The 18,324-nt window shown below is 37.5% G+C and overlaps 1 protein-coding gene across 1 annotated transcript; it reads right to left on the reverse strand.

The window, feature by feature from the left end:
- Window positions 1–8,574: 8,574 nt before the first annotated feature.
- Window positions 8,575–13,086, reverse strand: LOC128256393 (odorant receptor 42a). The gene is made up of 3 exons (XM_052986724.1): window positions 12,150–13,086; window positions 8,774–9,131; window positions 8,575–8,708 (listed from the first exon to the last, which is right to left on the reverse strand). The coding sequence occupies exons 1-3, from the start codon at window positions 12,923–12,925 to the stop codon at window positions 8,622–8,624; spliced, it is 1,221 nt and encodes a 406-aa protein (XP_052842684.1). The 5' UTR covers window positions 12,926–13,086; the 3' UTR covers window positions 8,575–8,621.
- Window positions 13,087–18,324: the final 5,238 nt, after the last annotated feature.

Raw genomic sequence — 18,324 nt, forward strand, 5'->3', positions numbered from 1 at the left:
AAATTAAAAAAACAGCAAAGTTATAATTTTTTGTTATTAATTTTTCCGATTGTTCCTATGGGAGCTATATGCTATAGTCGTCCGATCCGGATCGTTCCGACTTATATAATCCCTGCAATAGAAAGACAAATTTTGGGGAATGTTTCATGCAGATAGCTTTAAAGCTGAGAGACTAGTTTGCGTAGAAACGGACGGACAGACGGACATGGCTAGATAGACTCTCCTAGTGATCAAGAATATATATACTTTATAGGGTCGGAGATGTCTCCTTCGTTGCGTTGCAAACTTCTGACTGAAATTATAATACGCTCTGCAAGGGTATAAACATAAGTAGAGAAGTTTTGATTGTTTACATGGGAGCTATATGATAAGTTGTCCGATTTTGATGAAATTTAAACCGTAGTTCTAAAAAATTTAACCTTTACAATATCTCAAAGAACTAAAAAAAAAAATTTTAAAAACAGCACTTATATTTTTTTTATCTTTTATTTTTCCGAGTGTTTCTGTGGGAGCTATAAGCTATAGTCGCCCGATCCGGCTCGTTCCGATATACTACCTGCAATAGAAAGACAACTTTTGGGAAAGTTTCATGCAGATAACTTTAAAACTGAGAGACTAGTTTGCGTAGAAACGGACGGACAGACGGCTAGATCGATGCTGATCAAGAATTTATATACTTTACTGAGTTGCAAACTTATGACTGAAAATAAAATAATTATAATTATTATAATTATAATAAAAAAAATAATCACAAGTAATTAGTTACGTAAAAAGTTGCTTACAGGCATTCATGCAACAAATTGGGTTCGCCAAACCCAGAAGTCTCAGAAGCCGAACGTAAACAAGTTCCGCAGTCTAAGTTTAAAATTGAACTAAGTCCCGAAACGAAGCAAATCAACAAAATACCGTCTAAATCGTAGAATATCTGTGGAGAACCATACAAGCGGAAAACCCCTGTTTAATGCACAAACTGTCAAGAATTCGATCACTCCAAAACATATTGCACTTTGCTCGGACGATGCAACTGTGAGAAAATGCGGTAATTGCGGTGGTAACCGTACTGCCAACTATAGGGGATGCCCGAAGTATTCTTTAGTACCCTCCATTAAGGGCCCCCAGACACGCAAACGCAGAAACGCCAGTATATTCGACCATAACACCCGGAGTGTCATTCGCTAACACTCTTTGGTATCCAGATTCCAGGTTCCAATCACAACAACAGACCAATACCAGAAACAAACAGCGATTCAACAGATCCAATGGCTTAGAATCACTGATCGCCTCTCTGCAACAGAGCCTCATGACATTCATGCAGACAGCAATGCCGGAGCTAATGAAGAATCAAAATCACCTGATCCCAATACTTATCCTCTTAGTATTAGCTTCTGGAATTCTAACGGAACTTCCCAGCACTATAATGCAAAGCACTCTCACTGGAAGGCGAGGCCTTCTAAACCCGAATGACAGACAACTATACAGCACGATTATCCAACAAAGCAATAAACTGGACTTTGTCTCGCCATGAAGATTTACTTACTGGACAACTGATCCAAATAAACAGCCAGATTTATTTGACACTTTGAGCGCCCTCAGCAATCCAAAAACTCAAAGTTCTTAACAACGAATAGAACCAGCTGGCTAAAATACAAACAGGACATCAGTTCACTCATCAACCTAGACCCAATCATCAACAGCACTAAGGACATAGATGACACAGTTAAAGACCTGGAAACACTGCTTGTATCTGCTGCAAGTTACGCAACTTCAAAAATTGCTTTACCTAAGAGGTTGACATCGCGGCAGCCGTACCACAAGGAAGGCATCATCATTACAAGCTTCTCTTCTACCCTAGTTGAAAAAATGGTTATCTGATTGGCGCATAAAAGTGAACAAGCAAAAATGCGAACACATTACCTTAACCCTACCAAAAAAATAGCCCACAATTTAGCACTTAATAACGTATTGATACCATCTACATATGAAGTCACATAAATCGGAGTACGCCTAGATAGGCGTCTCACTTGGAGGAAGCACATAAAAGCGAAGCTGGTACAAATAAATCATAAGTCCCGACAACTGCATTGGCTAATAAGCTACCACTCTCCACTAAGGCTAGCGTACAAAGTTATGCTCTACAACATTGTTATAAAGCCTGTCTGGAAATATGGCTGTGAGCTATGGGGCAATGCCAGTAACAGCAATATACAGCTGATTCAAAGAGCACATTCAAAAGTGCTAAGAACTATAACCGCAGCGCCCTGGTACTTCCGCAACACAGACATCCACAGAAACCTAAACATCACGTTAGCAAAAGAATAAATTGCCCAACTACAAGCCAAATACATATCCATATCTCTGCGAAACTAGAACACAAACGCGACTAAGAAGAATTGGCTAACCAGCCCGGTAGCTAACGAGGCCACTTATCAACGAAATGACTTTATTAATGGGCATCAACTAAATTTATAGATTTATGATTTTATAACTTGTTCTTAGTCCCCTAAAGAAGAAGATTCAGCAAATAAAGAAAACGTCAAAGCAAAAAAAAATAGGTGGCGCCATCTGTCGACCTGGATAAAAAATACCGGAAAGCAGTCGCCGAGGAACGGCTGAGGCGCAGCAAAGCGGCGGCAGAGGACTTCAAAACCCCATCACTTCTAAGACATAGGCTCGATTTTTTTTTTGTCTACCGATAGCTATGACCGAAACACACACACAGAGTCCAACACCAAGGAACTAACATGCCTCAGACTGACAGTACATACTTTCACGATTTGTGTGCGTTAGATTGAGCGTTTCTCTGTTTTGAAATAAACTTGCGCTGCGTAGGAACTACTTAAAATTTTTCAAGTCCCAAATCTCTATCTTTTATAGTTTCTGTGATCTCGACGTTCATACAGACGGACAGACTGACAGACAGACCTCCATGGCTAGATCGACTCGGCTGTTGATCCTGTCCAAGTCATTTTGTCATTTGGCCCCTCGGTGAGTTTCTGCAGCTGAACTGCTCGCTCTCATTGTTAAGGGCAGGTGCAGATGCAAATTCACCGCGGGACCGAATTGCAAGTTCGAACCAAAAACTGAAAAGTGGGGTGGGAAATCAAGTTTAGCTTCCAACATGGAGCTTGGGCAGAGATTCGCGCAGAGCAAATGGTGTCTCTATATAGTTTGTTTTAGCCGGATTCCATTGGCGCATTAAAACGCATTTAGCCTAATGCGTATTTATTTACACAGGGAAACCCATAAGGCTAAATGCCGCATTTAAAAAAAATGCGATAAAAAATCATTCGCCCCGAACGTTTTTAGAAAAAATACCGGAAAATACCTATGTTTAACGATATTATGTTCGTGCCACTACTTCAACCGCTGTTTTTTATATGCAAGGCGCAATTTTTGTTTTTTTTTCGAATATAAAATCTATTTTGTATAAAAATGACTGAAAACAAGAGCACACGCTGCAAATTCTGCTCGCAGTACCACAATGCATTAATGCTGGATCTCTGGCAGGGAAATACTAAACCATATACGGGGATTCTTACCCTTTTTAGAAACTGTGGTGGTCTTTATTGCAAAAACGTCAAAAAACACCATCAGCTTCCCTTTCTTGTCGCCCAAGTTGGCAAATGCCTCGATAGCATTATGGATGACCTGCTGAGCACTAAAGATATCCGTAAACTTGCTCATATTCATGTTTTTTAATCAAATCTATTTGATTTCCGACAATTCAAAAGTAAACACTCCCATTTAGCATTAGCTAAATTCTGATGCGCCAATTAAATCAGGCACATTTAAAAAATCCACTAACGCGACAATGCAATCAGGCTTTTACTCTATGATGTCGAGAGAGCGGCAGAACAAATGGTGCCTTTATATATTTCTTACTCTATGGTATGGGATCATTGTTTGCTGGAACTCCTTAGAAAAGAAGAACAATTTTACCAAGCTTCAGACAATCCAAGGAACCGCCGAACTCTGCATTAGTGGAGCATTTCAGACGACCCCCACTGATGCTTTAGATACCATTCTAAGCCTTGATCCCCTGGACCTGCAATGCAAAGGGCACTTGGCGGCAACCGCACTGAGATTGTGCGAAGCGAGGGCATGGTTATCAGGTCCAACGGGACACTCTTCTATACTAAGGACTTTTACCAACCTACCCAACACAAGTGATTACGTCACCCCATTCTTACACTTCTCTAAACTATACAAGGTTTCCATCCCGTCACGTTCAGATTAGGACAATCTCCAACACCAAGTGGAGAATGCCATCAACATCTATACGGACGGGTCCAAGCTGAACAACCAAGTGGGAGGTGGTGTCTACTCTCCTAAATTAGACATCAAGGACTCCTTTCGTCTACCTGGTAATACAAGACGCCAGGACTCACCTGGACCCAAAACTTCTTTATAACAGAGACATATACCTCTCTCTGAGTGCCGCATATCATTTAACGAGATGGCCAACCATCTCAGAATCCACCTTATTTGGGTGCCTGGTCACCGCGACGTTGAAGGCAATTGCGTAGTTGTCGAGCTGACTAGACAAGGGAAGACCGCCGATATGCTTTCCGAAAAGGCCACGGTGGGCACCTCCATTACCACTTGTAAGCTGATCTTGTAACAAACCGTAACCAGTCTTTCTGATAGCAGATGGCACTCAATTACCACCTGCAAACAAACAAAGCTAACTTGGCCCACACGTAACGCCAAGAAAACAAAGGCACTCATACAGCACGAGGAAGGACATTTCCATTCTAATCGGTGCACTAAAAGGACACTGCCTAATAGGCAACCAAGTGCGAAGTCTTAGAGTCCAACACCACGACTTCTGCCGTAGCTGCAAGCAGATAGACGAGAAGGAAACCATAAAACACCTCCTGTGTCTGTGCTCTGGGCACAACCACATAAGATTCCTACACTTTGGTAACTATACCTTGCCCAAACTTGCGGTCTTACCAACTATCAAACTGGCCAGTTCTTCACGATACTTACATCATACCAGTTGGCTTGAGAAGACAAACCTGTAACGAGCTTAGGGACTGATCTCAGAGATTATATGGCATCACAAAGGGCCCATGCAACCTAGCTGCGGGGACAAACACAGTTCGACCCCAGCCATACCTTTCCTAACCTAACCTATATTTGTATAATAAATTCTTTAAATTAATCTTTATTAAAAATTCAACATATTGTATTATTATTTTATTTTTATTGTTATACCCTTGTAGAGGGTATTATAATTTCAGTTAGAAGTTTGCAACGCAGAGAAAAAGACGTTTACGACCCTATAAAGTATATATTCTTGATCAGCATCACTAGGAGGGTCGATCTAGCGATGTCCGTCTGTTTCTACGCAAACTAGTTTCTCAGTTTTAAAGGTATTTGCATGAAACTTTCCCAAAAGTCGTCTTTCCATTGCAGGTAGTATATAGATCGGAACAAGCCAGATCGGACGACTATAGCTTATAGCTCCCATAGAAACAATCGGAAAAATAAATGAAAAACAAGAAAGAAAGCTAACTTTGGCAAGCCGAAGTTCATATACCCTTGCAGCTATTGCAAGGATCAAACATTTTTGAAAACATTAAAATTATGATTTACTTGCGTGTTTGTCTAAAAACATTGAAGCTATTATGATTTGCTGCGCACTGCTTCAGCCAACCCTCCCGAAGCGCTAATATCAAGCAGTGCACCCAGTCATCGCGCAGCGTCGACATCAAGCAGTGAATCCAGCAATCGCGCATCGGCAACGCCAAGTAGTTCATTGAGTCATTGCGCAACATCAACATCAAGCAGTGCATCGCACGGCCCTTCCGTAGCGTTGATCCGGCGCACAAAGCAGTGCGATAGTCTACGAGCTGCGATATACTCGGCCCTTCCGCAGCGTCAATATCAACAAGCAGTACCACACTCTGCCCTTCAGCAGCGCCGAAGCTACTCATCAAGCAGTATCACGCTCGATATAATTATAATTAGAAACGTAGTCTTAAGCAATCGTAATATTGTATTAAAATATAACCATACTCTGTAGCGTTCGATTTGTGTTATTTTTTGGGGAAAGGGAGGGAAACCGATCAAAAGAGGAATTAAATTTCTGTCTCGAACCCTGGCCACGGCGAGCTATTCCACCTCCCGAATCAGGGTCGTTACAAATTAGATAATGCTACTCCGACATGTGAGTGGCACGAACATCTGGGTTTGTTTTCTTTTGAATTGTGGCAAATCCAAAAAAATGAATTAAAATAATGAATATGAGTGAGTCTATGGAACTCTTTAATGCTCAGCAGGACATCCATAATGCGACCCAGGCGTTTGCCAACTTGGACGACAAGGCACACTGGTCCCAAAGTCCAAAATTTGTGCAGTAATTAGAAAAATGGAGATATGCGCTTGAAACTTGGTACAGTTAATGGTTGTTGGATAAAAAAAGCCTGTGCAAAAATTGTTTGCGATCGGGCCACGCCTTCCTTACCTCCCCTTATAAACAACAAAATTACTCATACGTCCGTTTGTCAATTGATATTGCTTTCAGTTTTACATGGCTTAGATTTTAGTTTCTTATCAGAAAATAAATATTTTAAATGAAAAAATAACTAAAATAGAAAATGAGGAAAGTTTTCGGCTAATTTTATTTATTTTTTTTATCACATATATTTATTAAATTAATCATTTTCTACATCTAAATCAAAAGAATAGTCATTAGTAAATTCAGTTGTGTCCAAGTCATCTCCATCATCATGTGCATTATCTGTATTAATATTATTATTTAAGAAATTGACATTTGGTTGTCTTAACAGATTAACGTCGTTATTATTTTTAGATGAAAGATCGGCAGCTAATCTTTGCTTTAATCGGCTACTTCCTGCATCATAGTTTAGTCGTGGGCGTCCTGCATTTTTGGGGGCCTCTTCCATAAAATCAGATGGTAATAATTTGATTTTGAAACGTAATGCGAGCCAATTTTCATGCTTCTTCTTAAGTCTTGAAACATCCCGGTTACAATTGTTTAACCGTGTTTTTAATGCAGCAACAAAGTTTGCTATTTTCTTGTCTATTGAGTTCTTTATATGTTCCTTTAATGTTTTAATAATATACTGCAGCACAAAATCATAAATACTTTTATTTTCACGACCATTTGCCAGCCAAACCTCTACCATTTCAGCATAGCTCAAATCGATGTTGTCTGTCAAAAAACAATATTTCATGGAATCGGGCAAAAACGGGCAAAAAAAATTAGTGTAATCAAAAAATATATATGTTAAAGATAACATCTGTATCAATAGTTTCTTAAATACGATTAAATACTATATACCTTTATTCCACGGAACACGACAAATATTAGGTTAGAATTGCTAAAACACATAACATCACAAAAACACATATTAATAAAGAAATTACACATATAACAAATATTGCAATATTACATAATATTTCACATACCTGCACAATTATCATCCATTTTGAATTATTGCAATCGAGATATTAGATTTTACACAATTTGTTTTCAAACTTTGCATTAATTTCACGAGAAAGCAATGCCAAAGTTTGCGGTAAACGATCAGCTGATTTTCAGGGCTGCCAGCGATCGCAGGGATGCAATTTCAATTGAAACACTATTATTGTCAATTGCCCTGAATATTACTCTATCGCAATAAAATATTGTTTTTGCCCAACTCTTAAAAAAAAAAATTGGATTCTTGCACAAATTTTGGACTTTGGGACCAGTGTGCAAGGTAGGGAAGCTGATGGTGATGATGGTTTGCACGCTGCAAATTCTGCTCGCAGTACTACAATGCATTACTGCTGAATTTCTGGCATAAAATAACTCCCACATATACGGGGATCCTTGCCCTTTTTAGAAACTGTGGTGGTCTTCATTGCAAGCCCGTCAAACAACGCAATCAGCTTCTCTTCCTTGTCGTCCAATTTGGCAAATGCCTTGGTCGCATTATGGATGTCCTGCTGAGCATTAAAGAGTTGAGTAAACTCACTCATATTCATTATTTTTAATTCATTTTCTTTGGATTTGCCAGAATTCAAAAGTAAACAAACCCAGATCAGCTGTTCGTGCCACTCACATTTCGTATACAATTAAGCTTCGCTTTTTCATTTCGTTTTGTCGTCAACTCCCATAAATGAGCAAAATTGTACTTATTAAATTCCAAAATTGTACTTTTTAAATACAATTTTGCTCATTGATGCATCGGCTCTGATGGTATTTCTTCGAATGGTATTTTTATACCAAAACCCGTTGCACATTTTTTAATATCGGGTATCGGTTTTGAGTTTTCCACATTCATTGATCATTGGAATCGTCATAGGTTGTATTGCTCGCACTTGCGTAAATTCGTCTAGTTAAAAAAAAAATGAGCAATGAATGAGGATTGTTGGCCTCATAGGATCATAAGCCCATAAATAAATGCGCATCAGCCTAAATGCGTTTGAACGAGCCAATGGAATCTGCGCAATGGGCTAAATGCGTTTTAATGCGCTGGTTGGCAATTTGGACCCATTAATGAATTTTTAGTAAATATAATATAACAAATATGCAAATTAAAAAAAAAAATGTTAGGCATAATCTTTATTTTTTTGTACATTTTTTGTAAAATTTAATTTTTTCATCACTCTTCCTCATCTGGCTTGGCAAGTTTTTCAGCAATATTCATTTGCTTCACGAGAGTAAAAACGGAGAAGGAAAACTTGGTGACCTGCAATAAGTCCATTTTATATTATACCGTTATTTGCAGTGCCGTGAAGGCTTTTAACTTCTTACACTAATGTTGGTTCCCACAGATATAGGAAACACGTTCATGGCCATTAAGGTAATCGGCTGCTGTAGTTTTTGCAGGAAGTACATGAGTGTCATTTGGTAGCGCTTTTTCCCTCCGATCCAGTTGGACTGAAATAGGGCATCGGCCAATTTGTAGCAGTCCTCCGTGAGATAGTTGCACAGAATACAGAAGGGCGTCGTCTCAAGAAGCACGGCGGCCATAAAGGACAGCGCCGCGATAGCCGATCCCAAGTTAGCAAACAGAACAATGTTAATCAGAGTAAAGCCCAGCACCAAACCCACTACCAGGAACTGCACAAAGATCGTACCAGAGATAACTGGGCGCAGGCAGTCGACAAATCTGAAATAATAATGAGTAATATCATCTGTTTTTTGAATATTTTAAGACAAAAACTAAAAGGGTTAAAATATTTTTGGCTGCGGTTACACATACACAAGTTTATACACAAGATATAAAAAACAAGAAAAGAAGCAAACTTCGGCAAGCCGATTTTGATGAAATTTAAACCGTAATTCTGAAATATTTAACCATTACTATATCTCGAAGAACTAAAAAAAATTAAAAAACAGAAAAGTTATAATTTTTTTCATTTATTTTTCCGATTGTTCCTATGGGAGCTATATGCTATAGTCGTCCGATTTTGATTAATTTAAATTATAATTCTGAAATATTAAACCATTACTAAATGTCGAAGAACTAAAAAAAAAATTAAAAAACAGCAAAGTTATAATTTTTTTTCATTTATTTTTCCGATTGTTCCTATGGGAGCTATATGCTATAGTCGTCCGATCCGGCTCGCTCCGACGTATATACTACCTGCAATAGAAAGACAACTTTTGGGAAAGTTTCATGCAGATAGCTTAAAAACTGAGAGACTAGTTTGCATATAAACGGACTGACAGACGGACGGACAGACGGACAGGCTAGATCGACTCTACTAGTGATGCTGATCAAGAATATATATACTTTATAGGGTCGGAAACGTCTCCTTCACTGCGTTGCAAACTTCTGACTGAAATTATAATACCCTCTGCAAGGGTATAAAAACCTAACAATTGTAGTTTAATAATGGCTGCTCAAAATTTACAGATACATTTTTTCTTACCAAAAAGATCTGTTTCATATCAATAGCTTACTTATATGAATACACGACACATTGGTATAGTTTTTATATCAAATGTTAGTTCGAAAAAATAGTGTCGCTGCAATTTTGAAATTTCTGTGTGTTTATGTTAGATTTTGTGGTATATTAGTCTTACTAAATTCTTATTTAACAAATATGCTTTGGACACAGCAATTTTATAAAAAAGTCTTGAACAGATTGATTTTCTGCGTAATTGTAAAATTGAAGCGGTAAGTAACAAGTATCTTTAATTCCAATTTGCTTACTTTAGTAATACTTTGTCAGATCAATGGAAGATTCAGCTTTAAATATGTTCCTGCAGAACAATGGCGATGCCTTTTTTCGCATATGACTAGCAAAAAGGTTTTTATTGCCCTGCAGAGTGTTTTATTATTTCAGTCAGTTTGCAACGCAGTGAAGCAGACATTTCCGACATTTTTTTATTTTTGGGGTTCTTTAAGTCGCAACTTCTTAAATTCATACTGTTGAAGAATTCGACACATATTTTCTTGCAAAATTCAAATTATTCAAATTTCAATGAAATATGTTTTTTAATATTCATTATTCATAAGTCAAATATTGGCTGTACTTTTGTAAAGCCCCAATGCCCGATAATTTTCAAATTTTCAGGTTCCATGTATTTTGAGGTCCTGATTACGAATAAATAGGTCAAAGTATGCGACAAGACCGATTTCTTTGAAAATAACGGTTAAAATATTTTTGACGTTTATTAAAAAACACATCCAAACTAAAGTATATGAAATACATATTTTTGTGTAGTGACTTTTTTGGGTAAAGTTAATATCTAACGAAATATAGACCAAAGTAGGTTGCTTTTTAACAGTCATTTTAAAATGGCGGGCTGAACTGGCAACATCACCTAGACAGGGATGAGCAAACTATCTTAACGTTCATAGATACATTACCGCGTTCGTGAATGTTATCGATGCGCAACATATATATGCAGGCAAAATACAGAATTTTTCCATCGTTCATTTCTTCTTTAACACCTTCCTTTTTTGAGAAAAATTTACCGAAAACTTGTGTTACTGAATATAAGTAATACACACCAAATAAAAAACATAAGCAAATAAAACCAAAATTTTAAATTTTAAAGTTTTATAGCCTGACTCCATTGGCGCATTAAAACGCATTAAGCCTAATCGGCAATTATTTATAAGGCTAAATGCGATTAATAAATGCGATTAAAAATCATTCGCCCCGACACATTTTTTGAAAAAATACAGGAAAATATTGATTTTTAACGATATTTTGTTCGTGCCACCACTATAACAACTGTTTTTATATGCAAGGATGGCACAATTTTGATTACTCTCGAATATAAAATTTATTTTGTATAAAAATTACTGAATACAAGAGCACACGCAGCAAATTTTGGTCGCAGTACCACAATGCTAAACTGCTGGATATATGGCAGGAAAATACTCTACCATATACGGGGATCCCTGCCCTTTCAAGAAACAGTGGATGTCTCCTTTGCAAACCCGTCAAACAAAACCAACTCCCCTTCCTTGACGTCCAAGACGGCAAATGCCTCGGTCGCATTATGGATGTCCTGTTGGGCATTAAAGATTTCCGTGAACTCGTTGATATACATGATTTTTGATTTGCGAAAATTCAAAAGTAAACAAACCCAGATCAGCTGTTCGTGCCACTCACATGTCGGAGTAGCATAAACTGAATCGCCTACAACTTTTGTTGCTTCAACTGAATCGCACGAAAGGGCTGGTGCTCGTAATAGTGAGAGCTTTTGCATCTAACATGTTATTATCTTTCTGACGTATGATTTTACCTTAGATTATAATTCTGACACTCGCATACCTCACGCTCTTAAAACCCTTAGAAGAGCGTCTTTGTCTTTGTTTTTTTCTAAAATCAAAGACTTTTAGCCGGCTTAAAGATTAGTATATGTATACCACAGCATATAGCTCGCATGACAACAATCGGAATATAAAAAAAAATAGATTAAAAAAAATATTACCTCCCTATTTATTTAATTTTTATAAAATTTTCTATTGAACATGGTAGTGTTTTAAAATTTAAGAATTACCCTTTTAATTTTAATAAAATCGGAAAACGATTTCATATAGCTGACATAGGAATGATCGAGTAATTGAGCTAAAAATCGTCAAAGCTCCAATGTTTTTTGAAGGATATTTAATTTTCGGAAAAACTGCAAGGGCATATAAACTTCGGCTTGCTTAATAACTCACCTCAGAATGACCTTGTGGTCCTGTATGCACTCAACCAGTCGCTCGTAACGCTGCTCCTGGCTCTCGGCTGGATCTGTACCCAGTCGCCGAAGGCGGTCCGCAAAGATGGACATGTGAGCGCGTAGCACAAGAACAAAGTTCACGGGGTAGCAGTCCACACACACATCCTGGAAGCAGGCGCCAGCCATGGCAAAGTACTCCAGGCCGGCCTGCAGGGCCAGGTGCAAAGTGCTGGAGCGCCAGTCTAGGTACGGATAGTAATTTTGGTATGGCGGTCTTCCAATTAAGATCGCCGAAAGGAAGGTGTTCGTGGCATAAACCATGTAGACTGCCATGAAAAAGAAAAATATGCGGTTGCTGAGCGAGACTGCGCGATGCACCTGCAGACGCTCGCCCGGCTCCGTGATACGTTTGTCCATCTCGTCGAGGATGACATTGGCCTCGTCAAAGTGCTTAACCAGCGCCCACACAATCAGCACCTTGGTGGAGCAGGACCAGGCGTTAAAGGCCACCTGCAGCGACGTGAGAAACTCCCCCGGCGAGAACTCCGATAAATGGATGATAAGGCCCGTGAGGAAGCCAATGGGCTGGTAAAAGGTTGAGCAGAAGTTCAGGGCAAAGGACCAGAGAACGTAGGCCAGAAAGAAATGGGTGGGTGGCTTGCGTACGCCCATGAGAAAGATGCAGCGCAGCAGGTACAGGGTTCCGTCTCGCGAGCGAGCTGGGGAGTCCTCCGATCGGGTGAACAAGGCTGGAAAGATTCTTCGTAGCTCCATTGTGATGCACTCTAACTTGAATAATAGCCCTAATATCAAGGCGCCAGAGCCCTTTTATATGGCCGCCAGTGGCGTGATTATAAGCCCATCAATGGAGGGCTTAGGTAATTCATGAGTGACACTTTAAAACTCGTTTGTTAAAATCAATTAGGGTGTGGAATAAAGAGGTTTCACTCCATTACGCTTATTCAATGGGGGGTCTTACAGAAAAAAATGCCCTACCAAACTTATAATAGCGATAGAAACCTAACGCTTCATAGAAGTGTAAAAGTTTACACATACTCATAAGTAATTGATGATTCGCACGCTACTCAGCCAAGCCCAACAGGCTGCAACCGTTCACAAGGAACGTTTCAATAGACATTTTACGCGGTTTTGTGCCATTTACATCATCGGTAACTAGACCCACAGACACCCAACTATTTAAAGCATACAACCTTGTAGCTTTCCAAAAATGCAGTAATCTATTTCGGCTATAAGAATGAAGCTATATTGATTTTCCGATACATTTTTTAAACGTTCCTGTAGGAACCAAATAGTTTATTTGTTTGGTTTTTATAAAATAAATAATAAGGAGCGCTATAGTCGAGTGCTCAGACTATTAGATACGTTACTGGTATCTATTACCTAGCCAATTTCAAAATAAATATACCCTTACAAAACAACCGGGTCTTAGGTGACGCCTTCTGCCGAACTGCAGGGTTAACATTACAGTATCTCCGCCCCCCGCTTAAAGATCTTTTGCGTTTTTTCGCTCTTTAAAATCAAACGAGGTAATCTCATATCAAATTTTATGACGAAAAATAAATTCCTATTTGATATAAAAAAATTTAATAAATTAAATATAAATAAAATTAAATAAAAAGGGCAGCGTGATTACTATTTAGCTTTACTACTTTAGCAGTTACTATTTTAAGCGATTTCCTGTTAAAAAAGCTATCTTTTCAAAAAGTCGTAGAACAAACTTTTTTGTAACGACCTGTCCAATGCATGAAATATTATTCCAGAAGTCTAAAACAGGTCCTTAAAATTGTTCGAAACTGACAAACAGACACGAACAATTTTCATTTTGAAATATACAAAAAATTTATTTTTGAATAACGGAGCATCGGATCCAAGCAAATTTGTTTTCACTGGAAGCGTATTTTCTACAATATTTTACCAAGAACTCAAGAACTCCACTTAAAAAAATGTTTAGTAATTCACTTTTACCGCCCATTTTCCTGAACCAATTAAAGTTACTAAAGTTGGAATGCAATCTTTATTATTTTTTCGATTCCTTCGATTGGTGTATTACTCGTTACGATCGTACCATCCCAGCAGATTTAAAATTCTGTGGCTATATACAAGTATAGTAGTCTCCTATGCACGCGCTCCTACTGCGCATTGTCACTGTAGGTACAGCCGTCTATAGTGAAAAATAATACCTCGTAACGAGATAAAAAAGTGGTGACGTTCCCACCTTTAACATACAAAATTTTGTGACAAAAAATGAATAAGCAGTCAACTAAATAAATACCACTTCAACCAGGTATTTTGCCTACATAGCCATTATTATCTCAGAGTGCGGAATGGGAACATTTAAAAGTCGAATGCTTATTAATTTTTCGTCACAAAATCGTCACGACCTTTTTACCTCGTTAAAATGTGTTTTTTTTTATATCAGAAGTTTTTTCATACAAAATTTAATCAAAATACTCAAATATTTCGCTATAACTTAGTACAAATGTTATTTGACGTTTGGGAAGACTTTAAAGCTTAACTAGCAAGAAGGGAAGCAAATTTGGGAAAGAAACAGTTAATTAGTTTTATACCCTTGCAGAGGGTATTAGAATTTCAGTCAGAAGTTTGCAACGCAGTGAAGAATATATATTATTGATCAGTAGCCTCAAGAAAGCAGTCTTGATCTAAGGAAATGTCTTCTTGATTTCGGTAAATCCGTTCTTGGCGCCCTAATGAGCAATCGAGACTGTTGAGAACGGTTTTTTTCAGTAGAAATGCCAGATCCCATAAACTGTTCGAATTTTGTGTTTTTTGTTTTCTTCTTTTATTTACTTTTTTTTTATACATTTCACATTTAAAATTATATAGTTAAATATATTTTAATCTTATAATTTTTTTTATCAATTATTTAAACATACATATGAAGGGGAGGGGAATCGTCTCTTTTATCTCTTCTGCTGTGATGTATTCAAGGTACTCGAAATTCAGAAGGGCCCCTAGAAAAAAAAATGATTGAATAGTGTATCAATATATATATTTGAATTTAAAAACTAAAAGAAACTGAAACAAACTGGTTAAAAAATTTGAATTTGAGTGAAATAAAAGATTTAACACAAGTTGTAAAATATAAATTTACCGCAAGTGACGCTGCTTCAGTTCATGTATGTACATATGTGTTTTTTTTTTTATGATTCTAATAGCCTGATTCCATTGCCGCATTAGTGGACTTTTAAAATGTGCCTGATTCCATTGGCGCATTTGCATTAGCTAATGCTACTCCGACATGTGAGTGGCACGAACAGCTGATCTGGGTTTGTTTACTTTTGAATTTTGGCAAATCCAAAAGAAATTAATTAAAACTAATGAACATGAGTGAGTTTACTAAGCTCAGCAGGACATCCATAATGCGACCGAGGCATTTGCCAACTTGGACGACAAGGAAGAGAAGCTGATTGCGTGCGCTCTAGGTTTCAGTCATTTTTATACAAAATAGATTTTATATTCAAAAGACATCAAAAATTGCGCCAGCCTTGCATATAGAAAATGTTAAATATCGGTATTTTCCGGTATTTTTTCTAAAAAGGTTGTGGCGAATGGGAAACGACGAGGCCCGAAGAATACTTCGGTAACTTTCCGAACAATTTTAGAGAGAACTTCTCTCCCAATTTTTATCTCTTTCAATTTTTTTTAAGTTTTAGACTAATTTCTTCTTGAGTTTAACATCTTTTGTTCTCGAGTTCAAAATTTTCGCTTCTCGATTAGCGAAATCGAGAACAAAAAGAAGAATTTCTCCTCGATTTCAAGAACGATTCTTCTCGATAAAGTGAGAAGTAAAAATACTGAAATAAAGCAGATTTGCTCTTGGTTTTTTCGTTCTCAAAATTTCTCGGTGTAGTTTTTGCAATAGCGGCAAGGGTATATGAACTTCGGCTTGCCGAAGTTTGCCTCCTAATTTCAGTCAGAAGTTTGCAACGCAGTGAAGGAGACGTTTCCGACCCTATAAAGTATATATATTCTTGATCAGCATCACTATGAGAGTCGATCTGTCCATGACCGTCTGTCCGTCCGTCTGTCCGTCTGTTTCTACTAGTCTCTCAGTTTTAAAGCTATCTGCATGAAACTTTCCCAAAAGTTGTCTTCCTATTGCAGGTAGTATATAAGTCGGAACGAGCCGGATCGGACGACTATAGCATATAGCTTCCATAGGAACAATCGGAAAAAAAAATGTAAGCTTTGGTTTTTTTAATTTTTTTTTTAGTTCTTTGACATTAAGTAAAGGTTAAATATTTCAGAATTACGGTTTAAATTTCATCAAAATCGGACGACTATAACATAAAGCTTCCATAGAAACAATAACAATATTAAAAGGTTTTTTTTTTAAATGTAACTTTTCTATTTTTTTATTTTTTTTTAATTCTTCTGGACTTATTAATAATTTGACAGTGCCGATTTACGATTTTATAATAATAATTGAGCTGCAAATTATCATAGCTTCAATGTTTTTAGACATATTCGCAAGTAAATGATAATTTTAATGTTTTCAAGAATATTTAATTTTTGGAATAGCTGCAAGGGTATATGAGCTTCGGCATGCAGAAGTTTGAATCCTTTCTTGTTTATAAATGTTTTTACATTATGTTAATTGTGTTTTCCTCGCGAACTCGATAATAGTGGGCACACTATGCTAATAGGAGCCGAGCGAAACAAGCTCGTATTGGGTTTCGTGAGTTTTGTTGGGTCACTTGTTTATACTGTACTGTAAACAATAAATAAATTAATTAAAAAAAAAACACGTAAAAAATTAACTGTTTATTGCAAACAGAAAAATTAGAAAACATAGAATTTTTTGAAAATAAGTCGTTTTGCTTTTATGTGAGTGCGTAAATTTGGTATTTTACTTGCAGTCAGGCTTCCCCTTGCTCACCCAATGAGAGTAACTTTTGATTGTTAGAGTTTAAGCTATCTTTTTTCTCCCTAGACCGACCTTTACATTGCTGGAGTCATGCCATAAGTCCAGGATAATAATTTAAAATAATTATTATTTGGCCGCAAGGTTTCGATTTGTTTAGGAAACATCTTGTTTCCAATGTGGGTTACCGACATAAAAGTTTTTCGGCAGAGAAGAAAACATTGGACTGGTGTCAAGACAACGAAACACTATATGGCTACTCCATACATATTTTTGTTTCAGGCTTTAGTGCTTGCATTTTAGTCGGAATTCTTTGAATAATACATATTTTTGTGTCCCTTGTGTTGAGAGAGGAAACAGGTAAATTTATATTGTGAATTCCCAGCATACACTTATCAATATTTCATTGTGCCACTGATACTTGGCTTTATTATTATGCTTGTTATGTTCGTTTTATTCGGTACGGAAGAGTTTTCAGTATAGCTTGCCCAAATATCCAGCTCCACCCCTCCCCCTTCACCCTCGGTGTAAGGAAATATTTTTTTTACAATAAGGTATCAAGAAAAAATATATGTTTGTAATAAGTACTAGCGCATATATCCATATTTGCGTGCAAATTTAATAATACATGCATTGTGCAGCCTATTCTACTCTGAGCTACATTTTTCCACTGGATTTCAAAAAGATCCAATCAGTAATGCTTTTTACAAGAATCAATTATTCGACCAGTCTAGAATGTTTGGGCAAAGTCAATGCTCACATTTACGTAAAGAGCGTTTGCTTTTAAAAACGAAGTTGATTCTAATTCCCTCAAATAACTACATGTCGAGTCTCTTTGCCAAATAAGCTGCCACCACAACTAAGTGGATTACAAACCTAACCGAGGTCCGCTCAAATTATAAACCAATTACGAGTGCTGTAGAACAATACACGTCTCAAAACGAACTCTAAGTTATAACAGTTTGAGAAGCTGATAAACAAGTGAAAGCTAAACTAACACGTAGCTTGATAAATTGCTTGTGCGCTGGCAAAAAGAGTTTCCGACTAAAAACTAAATTAACCAGAAGATGAACTAAAGTCGTCAAAAGAAATGTTCAACTTTTCACATTAGGCGGTTAGGCGGGGCAGAGTTGCGGTCCATTTAAATGCTTGCCACGTCTCAAATGATGTGAAAACAGGCCCACAGACAAACAGGCTGGCAGACAGTTAACCGAGACTCCACATACAGCCGATGGGGGCCAGGCACTCGGGCTCGTCTGCCTTGATC

Source organism: Drosophila gunungcola, assembly GCF_025200985.1.
Source record: "Drosophila gunungcola strain Sukarami chromosome 2R unlocalized genomic scaffold, Dgunungcola_SK_2 000017F, whole genome shotgun sequence".
NCBI lineage: Eukaryota > Metazoa > Arthropoda > Insecta > Diptera > Drosophilidae > Drosophila > Drosophila gunungcola.